General features: G+C 36.3%; 1 protein-coding gene across 3 annotated transcripts in view; it reads left to right on the top strand.

The window, feature by feature from the left end:
* Nucleotides 1–20412, top strand: part of SLIT2 (slit guidance ligand 2) — a gene marked incomplete at both ends in the record, with an annotated part of 302355 nt that overhangs the window by 173128 nt on the left and 108815 nt on the right. For all 3 annotated transcript variants that reach the window (XM_084234111.1, XM_084234110.1, XM_084234109.1), the window contains 2 exons: nucleotides 3742–3813; nucleotides 15762–15833. In XM_084234111.1, coding sequence (XP_084090237.1) covers nucleotides 3742–3813; nucleotides 15762–15833 — 144 coding nt within the window. The remainder of the gene's footprint in view (nucleotides 1–3741; nucleotides 3814–15761; nucleotides 15834–20412) is intronic.

Here is a 20412-nt window from a genome sequence, read left to right as displayed (position 1 = left end):
ATTATGTTGCTCAAGATTATCACTTGTTTCCTCAACTAGCAAAAAAGACTTGCCTCTGGTCTTCCAACCTCAAGTCTCTGACTCCGTATGGTCGTCTAACTGCCATCACCATTTTAATCAAGACAAGAACCTCTGTCTTGCTGCATCCACCACTGTCCCTTCCCTGCCATTTGTCTGCTGATATGAACTCACTCCCCAGATTGGTACCAGAATGTCTACCCATCACACCGTTGGCTTCTCCTTCCAACCTCATCTCCTATCACTCCACTATATGTTATACCTCCTAAGCAAACCAAACCAAAACTACCCCCATTAAAAGCTCTCGGCCTGGGTTTTTCATGTGTTTAACTAGAAATGCTGTCCCTCACCCTGCTTTCTACTTTTACAACATGACACATTTACGTCATCTTTCTTCTTTCTCTGTTTTCTTACATTTTTAGGTTCTCAGTAATTTGTTATCTCATTTGGTTTCTTATTTGGTTTCTTATTTGACTAGTTGCCCCATCTTCATTATTGGATTTGAAAATTCCTGAAACAAGAAAATGGACCTTATGTCATTCAGTAATTCTTGCAACATCAGCCAATGCCTTGCATCTAGTAGATGAAATAAATGTGTGTTCGACTGATATAACGGGTAGTTCCCACTTGATTATATGTAGAAATTATAAGACATTGATCTAATATACTCTAATCCATCAAAAGTAAGTGCCTGAGTTAACAGAAGACTTCTGGATTCTATTTTTTTTTAAGATTTATTTATTTATGCATACAGGAACTGGGGTACAGGCCAGAGGTGTGGGGGGTAAGACGATTCACCAGAGACAGAGTGGGGAGCAGAACAGGCAGACTGACTGAAATACACTGCTGAGGGGAGCAGTGGCCAAGTCAGGAGAGGTCTACTGCACCATGTGGGCAGCTCCCTGGCCAGCTAGGGATCGAACTCATGCTGTGCTGCAGTGGCTACTTAATCCCTTGTGCCACCAGAGAGGCCCCAGCCTTCATGATTCTATGCCACAGAAAGACCTGATCAAAAGTGATTAAGTAGCCTCTGGTTTCACTTTCAGAAATACCCAAATCTTGACTCCACATGTATCTGTACTTTCACTTTAACACACTATCTCTGTGTTTGCATTTGTCCCTCATATCTCCAAAGGGGTTTCCTCACCTGTAAAACCAGGAAAATAATACAGAAAGGCCTCACTTAACATCATTGATAGGTTCTTGGAAACCACAACTTTAAGGAAACCACATAGAGGGAATCAGATCCCTACAGTAAGGTTGAATGGTTCTACATTGGCCAGGATTGTTTTTGTCTCATTAATATTCGAACAAAATGATTTTGAGCAATAGGGTGTTGCTTAAGGACCTGCTGTTCGTATTTCACAAGATACTTATGGGGACCGAAGGAAATTTAGATCAAATTTGGTAATAGTTCTAAAATTCTGACTGCTGCATGCATTTTGAAAATGTCTTCAGTCCCGTTCTCCTGTCATGGATGAAGGGACTGTAACTAGAGTTGTCCACTCGAGTGGGTGGACACAGAACAGAGAGCCCGTAGCATGGTCTGTGAGGGAGTGTGCATGGGGAGGAGACACACATAAACCATTGACCTTAGGCATATGAGGAGGCTCTGAGACTAACAGTCTCTCTCTCTTTTGTAAAAAGAAAAAATTGGAAAATGTTAGCAGAATAAAGCCCATTTATTTTCTAAAATTCTGCTGAAGGTAACCAGAAGCACTGAGATCGAAATAAGAACAGGCTTCTGTGTGTTTTTGCTCTTCAGTGATGTCTCTAGAAACCACCTCAAAGCTCCCCCACATCCCTTAAAAAACAAACCTGGTCAAAACTGCCTGCGAATGAGCAGCACTGGGACTAGCTGGTGGTGGGAAGCGGCAGGGTCTAAAGCTAATATCTGCCATTTTTTTTTTTCACCTACACAGTCTCTAAAACAGTCTTTGTGTTAGAAGAAGTGGCAAAAATCAGGGGATGAGAACATATTCACTTGAGCAGCACTACAGTAGAAATACTGTTCGCTCTAGGAATGTGATAGGTTCAAATTTGTTTGAATTCAGCCTTTTTTCACTTTCCCATTTTTCATTGCTTTCTCATTTTTCTTTCTCCTGCTCTCTTGCTTTACCTTCTCCTTTCTTGGCAACCCTTTCAACACCGTTTCTAGCAGCAGGGCTTTTAAATGTATAGTGTTAATTAAGTGAAGGAAGGAGGTCAGTCTGAATCAATGACAAGCTGGAGAAATAAGCAATTTTTAAGGAAATGAAATTTTATTACTCTTAGGAATCTACTAAAACTCCTGAAAGCAGTAATGGAGCCATATCACTTAGGAAATGGAGAGTTGTTTTATCTTCTGCAGAAGCACATATTGCACATTTACTATTTGAAATAAAGTGTGTGGGTTTTTGCCTCTTTTTTTATTTTTTATTTATTTTTAGCTAAAGACCCTTACCCTTTAAATAGTGTGGTATTTCCTTCTCTACAAATTTTGCTTGGCAAACATTTTTTTTTATTTGCATGTTGCAGATATTGAGATATAAATGCAGACCTCAGTTGTTTAAAACTGGGTGCTAATGAGGTCAAGACCACACACTAAATCTCCGTACCTGCCAGTTCTCTCTATCGTGTGGCCACAAGTGTGTGAACAGCAAGCTCTAGTCATAAGCAGCACTGGGGGAGAGGATGCGGGTGCATCCGTGCAGCAGGCCTCCTGGTACTTGGGGAACACCTCTCTTTTCACCAGCTGTGCCCGTGGTCAGTAGCTTCATGTTTTTGTTTTTTTGTGTATGAGCATCAGTTTCCTTAGAATCTTCAAGATAATTTTAGCATCATCCTTGCTCTAATCATTTATCCATTTGATGTCAATTTGCTGCTATGTGCGAGTAGTACTTAAACTCCATGAACATTTTCTGTTTTCATAGACCTTTTTTGCCATGTATATTTACATCCTCCTTGTTAAAGCTGACAATACTGTGTGAGCTCAGAGGATTGCTTCGGAACGCTAAAGGAAAAATAATAGTCTAGCTCATGAGTGATTTTTACAAAGTTCGTGCCAACTCAGAGAGGGCTTTTTTGCTTGATTAAAATGTTTTTCTAAATTAAATTAAAATGCAAATATAGACAGTCTGTGTTTATGGTCACAGTAGAATTATTTAAATGTTTTAAATCAACCTGATGTTAATTTTTCATGTAGGAACTGTCGGCCATTGTTGCCACATTGCATTTTCAATATTACTTAAAATATTATGAAATCTTAGCCACACTGCCGAGGTTTTACCAGTTTTTGCCCACTTTTCTCTAGGACATTAAAACAGGCAGATTGTCTATATACTTCATAAGTTATGTGAGAGATGTTGGAGAAAAATCAGGTACTAAAACTTTAGAACACCTTAAAATTGAGTTATGAACAACTTACTATTTGCTTTAAGGAAATACATTATTACACGGAATTGAACCAATTCTTAAATTTAAGAGACCCATATTTTATAATTTATTATGAAAGTAAAGATCTGGAAAAGTCATTCAAGAAACTTTTTAGTCCAACCATTTAGTTGATATTTGAAATAAAAATATTTGTATTAAAATTGTATCTAATGCTACAGATTTAATTATGATCCTTTTAGTATTATTTTGGTTTTTTTTAAAGAAGTGTGCTACCCTTTCTCAAATATATTGATGAAATAATTTTGTATATTAAATTGCATCATCTTTTTCCTTTTCTTTCATTTGTAGTGATCTCAGTGAAAACCAAATACAGGCAATTCCAAGGAAGGCATTCCGTGGGGCAGTGGACATTAAAAACCTGTAAGTATTTTTATTTGATTTAAAATGGTGTTTAAAAGTTATTCATTTTCAAAGTAAATTTATATTAAATAAGGTGTCATGAAAAATGTTGAAAGCCTAGATAATTTTACACTCGGTTAGGAGAGCTTATTAACAATAAATTTTAAATTGCTTCCTGAGCTATCTAAAGAGATTCTCATTTAGAAGATGTTTTGGAACTTACTTGTTATCAAATGCATTCTTTAAACCTTGTGATTAATTTTGGGAAATCTAAGGAAAGGATTTGATTAGAAGGAATTTACTATGCATTTTCTTCCTTTTAACTGCCAGCTTGCTTTAATAACTCTTCAGTTGTTATCAGTGTTTGTTGGAAATGGAGAATATAAACTTTTCTTCTGGAAAAAGGAGATAATATTTTCTTGTTTAAGATACCTGTAGCCCAGAGCCACCACTTTTTTAAAAATAGGCTTTAGATCACTATTTTAATTAATAGCCATATGTGTGAGGGCCTCCCCTGGTGGCGCAGCAGTTGAGCACTGGGCAGCGGGGCTGCCTTCAGTCTCTGCAGAGCCGGTTCATTCCCTGGCCACTGGAGAGGGTCCCACACACACACACACACAAAAAGAGCCATATGTGTGAGAATTAAAAAAAAGTATTTTTTCTTTGTGTAAATAGTTTTTCTTACATTTTTCTCCTTTTACTTTTGTGAAAAAAATATTTCACCTTTTTTATAAAGAAAAAGAAGAAAAATAAAGCTTTTTTTGTATATTCCCTTGATAAATTTTTAATCTGATATCTTTTATAGATTGTGTGTTTTTTATGTGCTCGTAGCCCTGAAGATATAATCTCAGTGGCAATTCTAATATTGTTAATGTACACTCTTTTATATTTTAAATCATAATATTAGCTTTTGAAAATAATGGGTTTTGATTGTGAGTACAGGAACAGAATATTTTCCTTACTTTTACATTCACTGGACCCTACGGAGGAAGATGGTCTGTGTGCTGAGATTAACGGTCAGGAATTCAATATTTCTTAGCAGGTCAAAAGCCAGGCAGGCACATTTTTAAGAATTAACTTATATTCCGAATTCTCCATGGTGAGAAGAACATTACTTTTTCCAGTAGTGAAAGTGACACAGATGTTTTCCCTCATCAAAGACAGTGGTTCACAACACAGCAGCTTCTGCCTGTTGTAAACGTGTACTTTCTAAATGTACAAGTAGGGGCAGAAAAAAACACTTTCATGTATAAATATGTAGAGCCATTCACTTCCTGGCCCAAAGTGTTTACAAGCGCTCACATATCATAAAAGCATTGTATTCGCTTTCGTGTTATCTTCTCTAGGGAGGGCGTGGAGAGGTTCTCAGGTAGATTCTGGGAGGTGGAGGGTGTTCTAACTGCCTTTCTGCATGGCGTGTGGACAGAACAATATGATGATCTCTGTATCGATAGCCTCTGTGTGGGGGACATCGAGGTAACACATCCTCAGGTCCCCTTCATGTCATGTCACTGTCAAATGTCAAAGGGCAGTGCTGGCTCCAGTTGACCCCCTATGGGAATGCCATTTGCAACCTTAAGATAGCATTCTCTCTAAATCCCCCAAACAGGTGGCTTTCAATCTTCTTAGTAAAAGCATTCAGGGAATCCAAGTCCATATGCAATCCATAGTTAAGTACACTTTTAGGAGTGAGCTGCTGGTCATGGTGGAATTCTTTTCCTCTTCCAGTATGCTTTAAAAATGTGGTTTTACAAACAGACAATTATAAACCAGAGACATCCTGCAGGGGAGGAGGGGGGAGAGGGATCAGAGGGAGGGAGGGGCTGGTGGAGCACAGGGGACTGTGGTGATGGTGCACGGGTGAATTGGTGAAGGAAATTCTATGGGGAGAACTTCCCATTCTTTGCTCCTGGAGGGGGGCCTTGGAGCAAACATTGTTTCAAAATGAACAGATATAGAATATATATAAATTAAAAAAATTGAAATGTGGCTTTAAAACTGCAGATAAAAGGAAAAGTGAAATGCTAGCCAGCATGCAAGGTTGACTTAGCAGAATTTTAGAAAATCTCTTTTCCCCACATGTATCATTTTCTCCCTCAAATACAAAGGCATTTCCTATATATATGGTGATCAGAGTTTAGGACTGGAATCTCAGGGTATTTAGTTATAGATTTATAGATATGACAAATCAGTAAAGTCACCTTGACTGAGTTTTCACTCTTCTAAAATGAATTTAATAATTGTTTGGAATAGGGAGGTTATGAGGGAAGATCTGTGAGAGACCTTTTACAATATTAAAATGCAATGAAATGGAGTGTACAGTTTCCCAGGGCAAGTAATCAGTAGTCAGTGCTATAAGTTAGCACTGAAAAAGGCACAGAAGGGAGACAGAAAAGTTGAACATTAATAAGGCATCATTGCAATGAGTAAGTTAGACCCAAGTCTTTGATGGGTTGGTTCAGCATATAGCTAAAAGAAAAAAGAGAAAATATATCAGAAAGCACTGAATGAACATACATAAGATAGTGATTTATAAACAAGCTATTAAATGTTCTAGGTGCTGAGAAAAAAAGAAAGAAAATATTATATGACATTATCAGAGAATGCTATAAAATAAGTTTCTGAAAAAAATACAAAGAAATCTTTGAGGAGATTGGTGCATATTGTGTATTGACAAGTGGCAGATAAGGGTGGATTGAAAAGTTAGAACTTATTAAGAGGCCTAATTTCAGGGTTTTGACTGGTTTGGAGGATTAAAACAGTTTTTAGTGCAGTTTTTTTTGGGGGGCTGTAAGGAATTGAATGGTGCCCCCTTTTTAAAGGTGAAGCTGTACTATCTGGATTACAGCAGTGTTAAGAAGCATGGCAATCCAAATTTGGATTTGGAGCAAACTAAATATAGTGGCATCCAACTTGGGAGGTTTATGTTCCCAGGGAAGAAAAGGGCTAGTTAAAGAGGCCATGGGATACTGGATATTGATGGTAAAAGAACAATTCATTCCCATTATTCTCTCTGCCTTTCACACCAAAGCCCAGGAGAGCAACATTGAACTATCCCAGTGTATATATATCTTTATTTAATTAATGATCATAGTTGCAATTTTATAGAATTTTACAGTTGCAGTGCATTTTTCCATCATTAAAAATTGTTCAAACTACATGGTTTTAAAGAGTTCATTTCCTGAGACTTTGGATGGAGTTTGGTTTTATCATTGAAAGTTTAGAAACATATCGAGTAAAATATAGTTAGAGCTGAGGGTAGATTTTAATTCTTAGTATTATCAAAATAGTAACCATCAGTCAAGTAATAACTTAATAAATTAAGCCCATAAATATAGACATTTACATTTTTAATATTCAGTGCGGGAAGAAGTACTTTGTCCTATATGCTGTGAACGTGAATTTGCAATTTTGACTGCCCTGCTTGACAGGACAACTACTGTTCTGAGTCATTCAGAGAGGAAAAGAGAAAAAAAAAGAGGGCTTTCCAGAACGAATATGGACTTCAGGTGCCTCCCACAGTATTTTATTCAGCATGGTCAGAAGGGACAGTTGGAGGCCGTGCAAGAGCCTGACTGTTTTTGCTATATTCCGGCCTCTTCAAAGCAAATTCGTTATCAGAAGGTTGTCACTGGAAGCGGTTGCTTTAATCATGTGGATTGACTGAATAGGCTCAAGGCAGCCTCCTGACAATAAGAAATTGATGCTGTAAAAATTTTGCAAATTAGCACATCTTCTTCCCCTTCCTCTAGGCAAAGCCGCACTCAAACTGTTCTAGACAGATGGACATTTGTCTTGCATTTAACCATCTCCAGGGAGGACTTCTCATAACTTTTTTGCTTATCTCTATTAATTTCTTAACTGAGTTAAAGCCCTTCATATTTTATTTTATTACCGAAACCCGCTGCAACTTAAACTACTTTATTTTCCTGACATTTTAGATGGTGAGCTCTGAGAATAATAAGAGTGTATTAAGATATCAAACTAAATGATAGTGCTTGTAATAGTCAGTGGCAGCAGTTTTTCATAAGATTCACATCTGTGTTTTTGTAATCCTCAATCAAGTATGAATTAAAGTATTGATACCATATCATTAGTAACCATCGCCTCGCCATGATGATAATGAGTGTTTACGGGGCTTTTCTTATAAACCTTGAATATATGTTTAGTATTTTTAACACTGGTGCAGTAAAGCTTTGGCTGCCTCTGATCAAATCGTGAACAGAGACAAACCGCCTTGTGCCTCTTTGGTTTACAAGTATCTCTATGGTATTCTATTTAATTGAATAATACAGAAGAATTTTCAAATTAAATCTTGCTTTGTTGTTGAGAATTGTGAGTTTATTCTCTAAGCATGTACATTATGAGTATAAAATTTTCTTAGAAATCTCTTATTTTAATGAAACTACTTTCCTAGTTATAGTTCTTCCAGATTTAAGCAAAACAAGTGCACATATATGTGAACTTAAACATTAAATAATGACTTATTCACAGCACAAAAACTCATGCACTTGACTGGTAGCTTCCTTTGTAAGTTTAATATGAATACTTAAATTCCAACAAGCTTTATTTTAGGTATACTGTATTAAAGTAAACCACACCTGCCTTTTTTCTTCTTTGCAGTACAGCCTCAAAGTGTAGTCTTCTTATTAAAGATTTATTTATTTATTTATGAATAGAAGAACTGGTGTAAGCCAGAGGTATGGGGGGTGAGAGGATTCACCAGAGACAGAGTGGGGGGCAGAACAAGCAGATCTGCTGAAAAACACTGCTGAGGGGAGCAGCCGGCGAGACAGGAGAGGTCTGCCGCGCCATGTGGATCAGCTCTCTGGCTGGGGATCTAACTCAGGCCATAACAGTTATAGTGCTGAGACTAAATATCCACTTTATATTTGCTTGCATTGTGTCAGTTCCATTAACTTTACATCTATAATGAGTCTTACTCTCCTTTTCTAAGAAAATTGCCTCTTGGTAAAAAATAGGTTAGGGAAAATACTTATATTTATCCTTTTTTCACATTCATTAATTTATAGACTAGGGCTTAAGTGATAATATTATTTAGCTTGGTTCTCTTTGAGTAAGTCATGGTGTCATTTGGGAAACAAGTATATATGGTTATGACTTTCTAGGAAACAAATCATCCAATTTGGGGTGCAATGATTATTGGCAACAGCAAGATTTTACAGGGAAAGGGAGTCAATCTGTATATATTGTTACATAATTATTTATATTATTTAGAAATTTTCTTTTTTTCTGGAACTCTATCACCTTTAATTCATTTTATTGATGGATTGAGTAAAAATATAGAAGGAAAATTCACAGTTCTATATGTATATGAGACCCAAAAAGAAATATGCATTTGATTTTTTATGCTTTATCTAGTTTTAAATATCTTTCCACAGATATCTTTTTCCCCTGTCATCTTCATAGTTCATAATGATAAGGGACCAGTGTTGTTCTCATAATTTGGAATCAATAGGGAACAAATTAAAGAGTGTATCATTTATTTCACCATGCAAATGCAAAGCTTACCTTAGCTTTGTCATATAAGTTACATCATGATTATAAAAATTTCTCTTGTAATCAGGTCGTTTTCATGTTTAGTTTATTACATTTTGTGTCATATTTACATGCTTATCACAAAAATAAGATCCATTGATATTAAAGTGGACTTGTAACTTTTAGTGCCCCAGCTCCTCCCTAGAGTATTTTTCCATAAACCTGAGCCAGAAATGACTTTGAAGCGTAGGTGGGGTCAATGCCCAAGGGGCTTGCTATCCTTAATATCAGATTAAAAGTCCTAGATTCTCAGTGGGACACAGAACCTTATGAACAAACCTGTAGTGTTGACTCTTCCTTTTGATGGATCATCAGTGAAGTTGGATTTCATATTAGAAGACAAGAGCTCCCTCCCCCCATCTCCCAGAATAGTGCCTGTGGGCAGGAGCCACAGCCATCCATTGTGTGGATACTTAACTATCTGAACGCAGAAGATGCCACCCTCAGCACCCAGGGAGCTGTCCCTGGTCCTGTAATTTGCTTGGTTTACACTCACTCTAAAAGCATGCTAATTGTGAAACTCTCCTCCTGTCCTGCCAAATTGGCTACTAATAAGCTCTTCAACTTTGCATTTTTCTTTGTATCTAGGGCACCTTACTTTTTCTTCAATGATGGCATCTGTGATGTAAAAATTAATCTATACATATATCTTCATAGACACTTCCTAAACAAAATCAAACAAACAAAACATAAGATTTGGTCGATTAATTGGGAATCCAGTTCATACATGCATAAAATAAGAATTGGCTTGAACTTAACGCCTGCCATGTTGTCCATGAGACTGAACAGATCTGTAGGTCCTTGCTTTTCCATTGCCAGCACACTTCGCTACCTCTGAAACGTCGCAAGGGCCTGCTATTGAATTTTGATCTCCAGTGTATATTCTCATTAAGTAATTTCAACATTGCAGTTCAATTTGTTTTCACAGGGCACTGTTTCTCATTCCATCACTACTGGTTAAAAATAAAATGGTACAGACACTGTGATAAAACCCTGGGGATAGAACAGAATATTGCCATAGTTTTCTGTGATCTCTAGGAATGTAGATTCTTCCTTAAGAGAGCAGTGATTATTATTGAATGGTATAACATCTAGTCTCTTCAGACATTCTGATGAGTCTTGAAATTCTCACTTCAGTCCAGACATCAGCTCCCTCTCCCACTGAATCTGCTCTTTGCTCAAGTAAGAATGGCCTCTCTCTTGCAAACATTTCCTGTGAACATTGTTGTGCTTCTCATTACAACTCTGCAACTGAAACTTCCCTTCCTATATGGAATCTCTCTTTTATTGTCAATCTTAGTGCATTTTACCCATTTACTCCCTTAAAAAAAGATAAGTTTTTTCCTCACAAAACTACTTCAGCCTGAGGTAATTTCTTCCTTCTCTAAAATTCTATAGCTCTCTTCATCTACTGGTTTTATCCTTAAACCTGACCATTAGTGATTTTAACAGAAATTCCCTTTTGAAGAATGAATAGCTCCAGAATCCGTTTCCCTACCAACTTGGGTATTGTGTGGAGGCTTCAGCAATACATAAATTTAAATTCAAATCAAGTTCACCAAAACTACTACTTTGAATGAGTTATTGAATTTTGTGAAGTTCATTGTCTCATCTATAAAATTCAAATGATGATAATATTTATCTGTTGAAGTTATCATGAGGAATAACAAGATGTCCAATGGAATGCCCTTGCCATTTGCCCTGTATTCAGTATATATTAGCGATTATTATTGTCAGTTTCAGTTTCTACCACCTTGGTTTGTTTACTTAGAGTTATCAGAACATGAAGTTCAACTCAGCTATCTTTCCTCCAATTTCTGTTCTCTCTCTTTGAGCAAACTTTAGTTTCCTCCCAACATATTAGCAAGTGGATATAACTTTATGCAATAAATTACCCCAGTAAAAAATTCAGATATTTTTATTCCTGTGGGGAAAAAAAAACAAATTATTACTTGAAACATTATTTAATTCTCAAATAATTTTAATTATTTTTGATTCCTCAGTATAGTCTTTACCTTGCTTTTCTCTACCAATGCCCAGCTTAACACTGACTGCTGTTGTGTTGAGACCAGAGATATGGCTGCTGAAATGCCTGAGAGATTCATTTATATGGAATTATCACCAGTATTCTTACACTGTTTTTATAACTTAGGGCTCAGACTATTCTTACACAATCACGATCAGCATAAGACTGGTGCATTAGGCACTACAGTGACTTGAATTGATACATACAAGGAAAGAAATGGCACAGAATGTGTTGGTATCCTTCACGGCATCTTCTCTTGTTCTGCCTTTCAAAATATGTGTTTCATCAGGGTTCTTTGCAAGTAGCAAAATGTTATTCACTCACATTGGTTCTCATCAATTAAATGTGTTTTGTGTCAACTAAAGTTTTGGAACTTGCCATATTACAACAGCAATAGGAATGTGGAAATGAATTTCTATTTCCAGTACCTTAAAGGAAAACAAGAACACCAGAACACCGCCAGACTAATTTTGTTGAGACATTGAGAGCCGTGGCCTAGCTTAGAAATCACTAAAGCCCTTTTATGTTCAGTATTATCTCAGAATTAAATGTATTGACGGTGTTCTAATTCTTACCAAAAGAAAAACGATTAGTAATAAGATCTTATTATTCAGATGCTGCATTAAGAAATATGTGTTGTCTAAAGTTAATGCAGGAAGGTAAGTTTTATGTATGTACTGAAACACAATATGGTCTCCAAATTGTAAAAAAATGAAAACAGGAAATCCCCCCCCCAAAAAAAAAACTTTAAAGGAAAGGAGGAAGTTTCTCCACAATATTTCACAATGCCTTGTAAGTAACTGTTCAGCCTTTTTGTCATTTACTGCCCTATTTTTAAAATTTATATTTAGCGACATTACATCTATACTCTCATACCTAGAATTAATCAAGATCTAAAACAAGATTAAATTATTTTTAGTGTAAAGAAAACAGACAGGCCTTAGAAATAATGACTGTGTGAAGCACAGAGTAACACCTCTTGCTGGTAGGGATTCTGTGATCACACTCAATGTCTAAGACTAAATTTATCAGTACTAGTAAAAATGAAAATTGTTCTAGAGCATCAGAAGAGGAGTAGCTGCCCCTGAAAAGAGAATCATAAAATGTGATTGCTGACAGCCAGCTTGAAGAGCCGCTCTTCTTTTTCTTAACACAGTCATTTTCCTAAAATTGAAGATACAGCAGTTGCTTTAAAATACACCCTTACAAACTAGGATGGTGAAGGAGTTTTAGATGGAGAAAGCATTTAGAATATGAACAGAATCAAGGAGGGTTGGAGCTAAGAAATGGGGATGAAAAGACAGAAAATTTGTGCCAGGATCTCTCGCCTGGGGAGCTGAAGGAACCCTGTGCGGACACTCATTGTACATTCTTTCTCTCCGGGAAATAGAGAAATGTTGTTTTGCTTCCCCTTTGGAAGTATCCTTATACCAGAAAAGAATCTCAAAGCTCTCTCTATTATCCTTCATGCCCATAATATCCCCAAGTTCCCAAATTTACCATGCATCCTCTCTAGAATTTGTAACATCACTCTTTGGAGTCATAAAAAACATCTCTCCTCTTGCCCATTCCTTAATTCAGAATAATTTCATGGCACAATTGGAAATAGCATCTCCAAGGTCAGCCCGTTCACTAAATGCCTGGCTGAGAACAGACCGTTTCCTGTTTACAGAAAGAGTGCCCAGGGATTGAAAGGTAGTGAAGAAGGAAGCTGCAGAATGAGAGAAACAAGATGCAGAAAAACTGTCCAGAAACCCTGAAATAAATTGTGCTTGGACCGAGGTTTGACACTGTTTACCTTGAGCCATTTGCAGACAAATGGAGGTTTGTGTGGGAGATTTTCTCCTGAGCCCATCACTTTCCATAAACATTCCATCGACTATAACAAAAGCCACCAATTGATGAAAAAATAACTCCCTTGTTTGCTTTGGATTGCCCTTTCTTGTGGGTAACTTTTTCATCCCATACCTGCCTTCTGGGAAGACAGACAAACTGAGATATGATGGCATTTTGAAAACTGTTAAGGGCAACTGTGGTTATGTGAGTAATCAAGTATTCTTAATGCTGTAGCGCCAATCAGGGCTTAGGATTCTGTTAAGAAGCCGTAGAAGCATGTAACTAGGAGCAGTGTTCAAGAGGGATGAAATCACCAAAGTTTCAAGCCGCGTCTCAACTTCTGGTGCTTGACTGAAATCTTGAGCCTTTCCGTCCTTGTAGGACAAGATCCGCTTGAGTGCTTTCTGGCTTGGTCGGAGCTCCACTTTGTGTATAGTGTGCATGATTTAAAAGAAGCTGTGTCAGCACTGATTTATACATTGACAGCTAAGGATAATAAGATATGGGCAAACACACAGCTCACCCTTTTACAGATTAACCTGGAGACTGCATTAGGCAAATTTGATAGCATTAAAAGATTTTGCCAATTTGTCTGGAAACAATTTCTCTTTTGTAGTGTGTCAAGGGTAACACTTCATGCCATTGTACTAATTTAAATGGCTTTGATAAATTGTTCAAGAGGTTAGAGAATAGTAGTGTAGATATATATTTAGAACTCTAAAATAAAAAGGCTATTAAGTTAATTGTTAAATGAATTTAATCTAAAAAATCAAAAGTGCTCCAAAACGTAAGTGTCTTCTTGGAACTGCAACAGTCATATTACATCATGAGGCTTTAAAAGTCTTAGAAAATAAAATTATACATCTGCATTACTTCCTAATAAGTAGAAAAATGTTTTAGGCAATTACAGTAGCGAGGATGGTAGTTATTATTTGGAGAAAACCTTAGCGTTATAAAAGCAATAAAATGGCAACTTCTCTGGGGGTTGCTTTTTTTTATATCACATGTCTTACAATGTACCATTTGCATGACATCCTGTCTAAGATCTTGGCCCCTAGAGACCTTCTTAAAAATGAGATGTATATTTCATGAGGCGTTCTTTATGTCCGTAATTTCTAAAGTAAAGAATTTGAGGAGGCCCCACTGAAAGTCACTGGATAAAATCATTGCACCTTTTTTCAGTAGTTTTGTAAGGGAAACAGATTTTATGGGAATGTTTAAACTGTTCTTTTAGAACAGAAGTCAAGTGTGAATTGGCTCTTTTTCTGAATTCTGAACTTGAAACAGGACCGGATTCATTTTTATGATGAGCATGGCCATATACATTCTTTCCCAAAGCATTTAGAGCTGACAACTCACCTATTTCATCAAACATCTTGTTTCTACCTCAAGTGAAGCATTAAAGCACTTTTTCTTTACTGGAATAACAATATCGCTAAGCATCAAGCAACTTGATTTAAAACACAACAGCTTATTTGTAGAGAATAAAAGGATAACAGAGAGGATTGAATACTTAACTATTCATTTCAACCAACTATGAAGGAGGAAATTCTAATTCCAAAGACAAATGGCAGAAAAAAAGCAGACTTGACCAAGTTTGAAACAGCTTTTCTTTTTTTCATCTTTGAATTTTAACAACAAATGTGTTTGAACTACCAGAGAAGGTTCCTTTATTTGAATTTTCTATCATTTAGCATAAACCGATAAAATTTTTAAACTTTTACCCTACATATAAGTAGTGTTTTAACCATGTTGCTGTAGTATTTGTTTCTTTCTATTTGGGCTGAAATTGGCATCTTTGAGAAAAGCATGATATTTTATTTTAAAAAGTACTTTCTAGAGAGTGGGGTAATTTGGGAAGCTTATTTAACTGAAAAATATACTGTATTTACTATGTTTTAAAATCACATATAATGCCATATAATGCAAATAATGAGAATAGTCTATATTCCTATAGAATAACTGTTAGCTTTTGAAAGTATATTTCTGGTTGGAAAGAGCAGGGAGCTCAAAGGGTTGTCGTTTCTCTTTCTCGATTTGGAGTTTTCGAAGGAAAACTGCTTTTTAAAGAAGAAAACCTAAAAGTAGTCTTGCTTTTTCTTGCCACGGATAGTGAAATTAACATGCAGCTGGGCTTCTCTGATAAATGGATTCCGTTAGGTCACTGAGGGGGTGCTTGTGACATTAAGTGATTTACAGGCCTTTACCTTAATGAAATTGTTTCAGCAAGATGACGCTGAAAGCTCTTAATGGATAGCTTTTCTTGATGTAATGAAATTGCATTCCTATGGCATTTAATATAAGGTGCAGTTATTATTTACTGGAGCTTTCCAAGGGCTGCTATTTGCACAGACAGTTCAGAACAAAAAGAGATTTCAGTGGAGGCATCCAGACCAGGATGGCTTGTGACATTCTTAAGCAGATGAAGTGTGTGTGTGAGCATTTCAGTTCGTGTGGCCCGGGTCTCCTGGAGCCTCCAGGAGACAGGCTTTCGCCAAACCCTGCTAGTCTGAGGTTTTTACATCTATTCTTCTAATCTGTTTCACAGGCAACTGGATTACAACCAGATCAGCTGTATCGAAGACGGGGCATTTCGAGCTCTCCGGGACCTGGAAGTGCTGTGAGTACTGCTTGTTTCTCTTACTCTTGCACCAGGAGCTTTGTGTCTGGAGAATATGAATGTGGCAGCTTATCTGCCAGCCTCAAATCTCATGTTGAAATGATCTGCTAAAGCAAAACCTTCCTACAGAGATGAATGCAGGGAGGCTATAGACCAGAGTTGAAATGTAGAGACAAAACCTGGTGGCTGTATGTTTAACTAGAGATGACTGTTTAAGAAGGATCCTCAGATAGTCACGCATATTCTCCCTGAAGTGTTTCTTCTTACAATAAAGCAGTTCTCATTTATGGGATGTGTGAGAAATCCCTGAATTGCTGTATAGGAGGATAACATCATATTTAGGGAAAATGAAAACAAAAAAATGAACCTTTTAGTAACTGACATGTTGGTATATTTTCAGTGTCTATGTAATATAAAGATGTTTGCTCCTTTTAAATTGTTGTTTTTAACCAGGTAACTGGTTCACATCTTTGTAAGGCTGTTTTGGAATGTACTTGCTAGTTGTTATAAACCACCCATTTGACCCGTTTTAAAGTCTTCCCTACTGACTTTGTAAAGCACAACACACAGATTTGAATTGTAATTGGCTTCTTCTCTCTTTCCTTGCTGGGTAGACATGGCTGACAAAATTGGTTAGAGCCAACTGAGTAATCTCTACAGACTTTTGACATAAGAAAACAATTTTAATGAAATGATTAATTATAATAAAAATTATTTTCATGGAAACTAGAGTTACTAAGAACTTGTAAGCCACCAATATATTCATGGGATTTTTTTTTCTGAAAGATTAACATTTCTAGTTTATATACTTATACATTTCTCCCCGAAATATAATAGTTTTTATGTCATAATTTACCCTTGACTCAATTTACTCAGAAATCCAAAATTAAATTCCGTGTGAAGAGGTTTTACATTTTTAGTTCACTTTTAAAGTTATCCAGAATTCTTAAATCCTCGAAAAAATATTTCATTGCTTTGTAAATTGCGTTTGAGAACCAGAATGTCATTCTGGAAAAGTTTAATATTTCTCTTATGCTAGCAATATTTTCTGTATAATTTTGGTTTGAATTGTGTAAAAATTATTCAAAGTTCTAGCTGTATCATGTGATGTTATTATTTTTAAAGACATGTAAGGACGCGTTGACTGAGATACTGTTTTGTAAGAACATACACTGCTTTCTAACCACAGCAGAGGTCCTTTCTGTTTCTGTAGACGACAGTCTAACTTATTCTACAGGAAAAACATTCAAAGTACTTACCATGTCCATGCTAATTACGGGGCCACTTTTTAAATTTAAAATCTTAAATTTAAAATCTCAAATTTAAAATCTTAAATTTAGAAACATCGGTATTATTTCAGGGTCAGAATAATTAAGATACAACAATGATCTCATGATAGTAGTCTGATACCAAAATCATAGTATCATTTCACTTTGCATACGACGGGACCACCGCAGGTGTTATGTAAGTAGACGAAGTTCATCAAACCTTCAAACGTGTTTACTAATCCAGTGCTCCAAACTGGGCATATGAACGCGGTCAGTCAACTTATGGAAAATTTTCTAAATGTTGTGGATGGATTAAAATGCCATAAGGCACATTCTTATTAAGTGAAGAGCTTAAATACTTATTAGCTGTGGGATGTTTCATATATGTGTCTATATATAAAATATATTCAGATTTTTGAGGTCCATACACACACACACACACACACGAACACAATGACTATGCATTTGCTTATTTGTTACCAACTAATATCATTATTTAGAGGGATTGTGTTCATAAAAACATAGTGACCCCATACATTTAGTTCATGGTGTTAGCAAAATATCTAAAATATGACTTTAACAAGACCCACTATCATGAAATACACCAAAGAGTGATAAACATCTTACAGTTCATGGAATTAAAATTAAAACCCAAAATGTTGGGAACTTTTTTGAGGCCCTTAATATATAGTTCTCAGAGAGACATAGAACTGTCAATGGTTGTTTACTAAAGAAATTAACTAAAATCAGCACATGATAAAAGAAAATGTCAATTTCTTTCAAAAGGATTTAAATATTTTATATTAAAAATTTTAAAGTCAAGCAGTATTTCAAATATATGCTATTTTTAAAATCTTCATAATAATATACCACCTTGAGGAAAATTCATTGATGAAAAATTTAAGGCAAAATTGGATAAAATACTAGACAATTTGGATTTTATCAAATCCAAATCTCTCATCAAGTAAATCAAAAGTTCACCTATTGTAAAGATCTGGTTGGGGGCTTCTTAAAAAAAGTTACCCTCAAATTTTATCATTTATCACTCTTAGGGCAATTTTCTTCTTAGGTGAAAATTATAAAGAAGCATTAAATTGGACATCATCTAAAATTTCAGATTCCCAACGTATAAGATTTTTTTTTTTAAATTTTAGCTCCATGAACCATTTGTGAATTTGTGACTTGTGTGACTATGCTGAGGCTAAACAGGAAAATATGGGGGTAAATCTCCTGCAGCAGTAATAAAAAATATGTTAGATTAAGATGGATAGTCGAGACAGATAGAAGAGAAGGAAGGAGAGAGAAGGAGGTTGAGAGAGAAGGAGAGAGGGTATAAGGATGGAAGGAAGGCGAGAGAGGGTGTAAAGATTAAGAAGGAAAAGTTAAGGTACATGAAAGCAAAGTGGCTGTTTAGCGCTTACATGGTAATATTGCAAAATGACTTTATTGCAGAATTCCGGTTGGTAAGATTTCAAACTTTATTTTCTTAATTTGCAGATACCATGACAAAAATAACATTGCAAACTGAATATAAGTCTATGTTTTCTTTTTCTTGGCTTCTAATGTCAGAAACGAAATAATATATCCTTTGAATGACTAATTTTAGATGGTTTATTATTTTTTTCTTTTCCATAGAATGAGCATCATTTAATTGAAACAGAGAGATTCCTAACCATTAAATATCAGATGCTCTGCCAAATCCTGTGCTTGACATTAAAGATATAAAAAATAAGTCAAGACATAAGTTCAAGAAGCCTACAGAATTACCAAGATGAGCCTTTCTTATTAGCGCGCGGAAATGTCCTTTGTACAGCAAATCATTCTCATTACAAAGAGAAAATCTTGAGGTTGACCATAGAAATAGACTTGCTTGTATACAGGTAAAAAATGCTCACAAATATATAGGTCAATATATACATTTGCATACTACATAAAAATACTAAGATAATTTATTTCTTTCATGACTGTATGTGAATTCGCATTTTGAGAAAAGACTTCAAATCGATAGTCACTGGCTTCAGTGTTCAGTGAAAACTCTCTTTTGTGTAATTCACAACAAACGATAGTTCAAAATTAATGCATGTCTGCTGAGTATGAATTACTTATAAAAAATGTTCGCCCCAAAGTCACGTTTCAGTATGCTTTGTACTGTGAAGATTTTAGCCATAGAATGTCAGCATAAATTTTCAGGGTGGGAATGGAGTCATTTAAAAGCAGATCCCTTTGAGAAGTGAAACCTTTTAGTTCAAACATCAGGATATATTTTAATGGCATTTAAAAAAAAAAACACCTCATATTGCTTGAGTGCAAGAAAATGCTAGAGGCTTTTAGATAATGTGAGCCAACAACTTCAATGCTTTATAGGTCTTTCTTAATGTGGGTTTTTTTTTTTTATGAGACTTAATTCAAATCACTTGGATTAGTTCTTATATCATTCAGTACATTGCAAAACTGGATAGTAATGCAAGACAGTATGTGTTCTAGACTTGTAGCCACAGTGCCCTACTTTACTGAGAAGTTTAAGTTAATCCCTCAGACCCTAAACATCTCATATCCCTCCATTGATAACCACTGCCACCAACTGGCCCAAAGTAGGCCTGTGTATCTTGCTGAGCCCAAACAGACCGGGTGTGCAGACTCTGAAATATTTGAGTCAGTTGCCGGTATTTAAATAGTAGGACGGTCCATCTAAAACTTTCCATGTCTGGCTTCTCTTGGGAAAATCAAATTGCTCGGCAGCCTTCCATCACAGCAAAGCAGCAGTCAACTGGAGCTGCCTGATACCTACTACGACGGACAAATCACTGCTGGCTTCCAGAGGTCCGCTCATACCCATTGCGAGTCTTCTCCATCTGTCTTTTTTTCCATGGCATTTCCTTACACACAACCTGCTTCTCTCATTCATGTTTCCGACCTGGCCTCTGTAGACAAGGGGATTTCCAACCTCTTCTCCAGACTCTTCTGCAGTCTCATACTCCATCCAGCTGCACCGTTGACCTTGTCCACTTCCCTGAGCTTCTTGGCCTGCATAGAGCATCTCCTCTATGCTCCAGCTGAGCCCACCTCCCCTCTGCCCACACACCCCTGCCACAACTGTCTTCTCATGTGCTTGTCACAGCTGCACTTCTCCAAATGGAGAAAAATAGATGTATCTCTTTTCTGAATCTTATTAACTCTAAGTTTTTGTGACTCTTGTAGTACATCCCCCAACTGAACCATCTGCTATTTTAGGACAGGACGTATGCCTGATTTATTTCTTTATTTTTTTATAATAATCCACGTTGTCATAAAATAAAAGCCACTCAGGAAAT

The sequence above is a fragment of the Talpa europaea genome (genome assembly GCF_964194135.1).
Source record: "Talpa europaea genome assembly, chromosome: 5".
Taxonomy (NCBI): Eukaryota; Metazoa; Chordata; class Mammalia; order Eulipotyphla; family Talpidae; genus Talpa; species Talpa europaea.
This window is presented reverse-complemented; position numbering and strand designations above follow the sequence as displayed.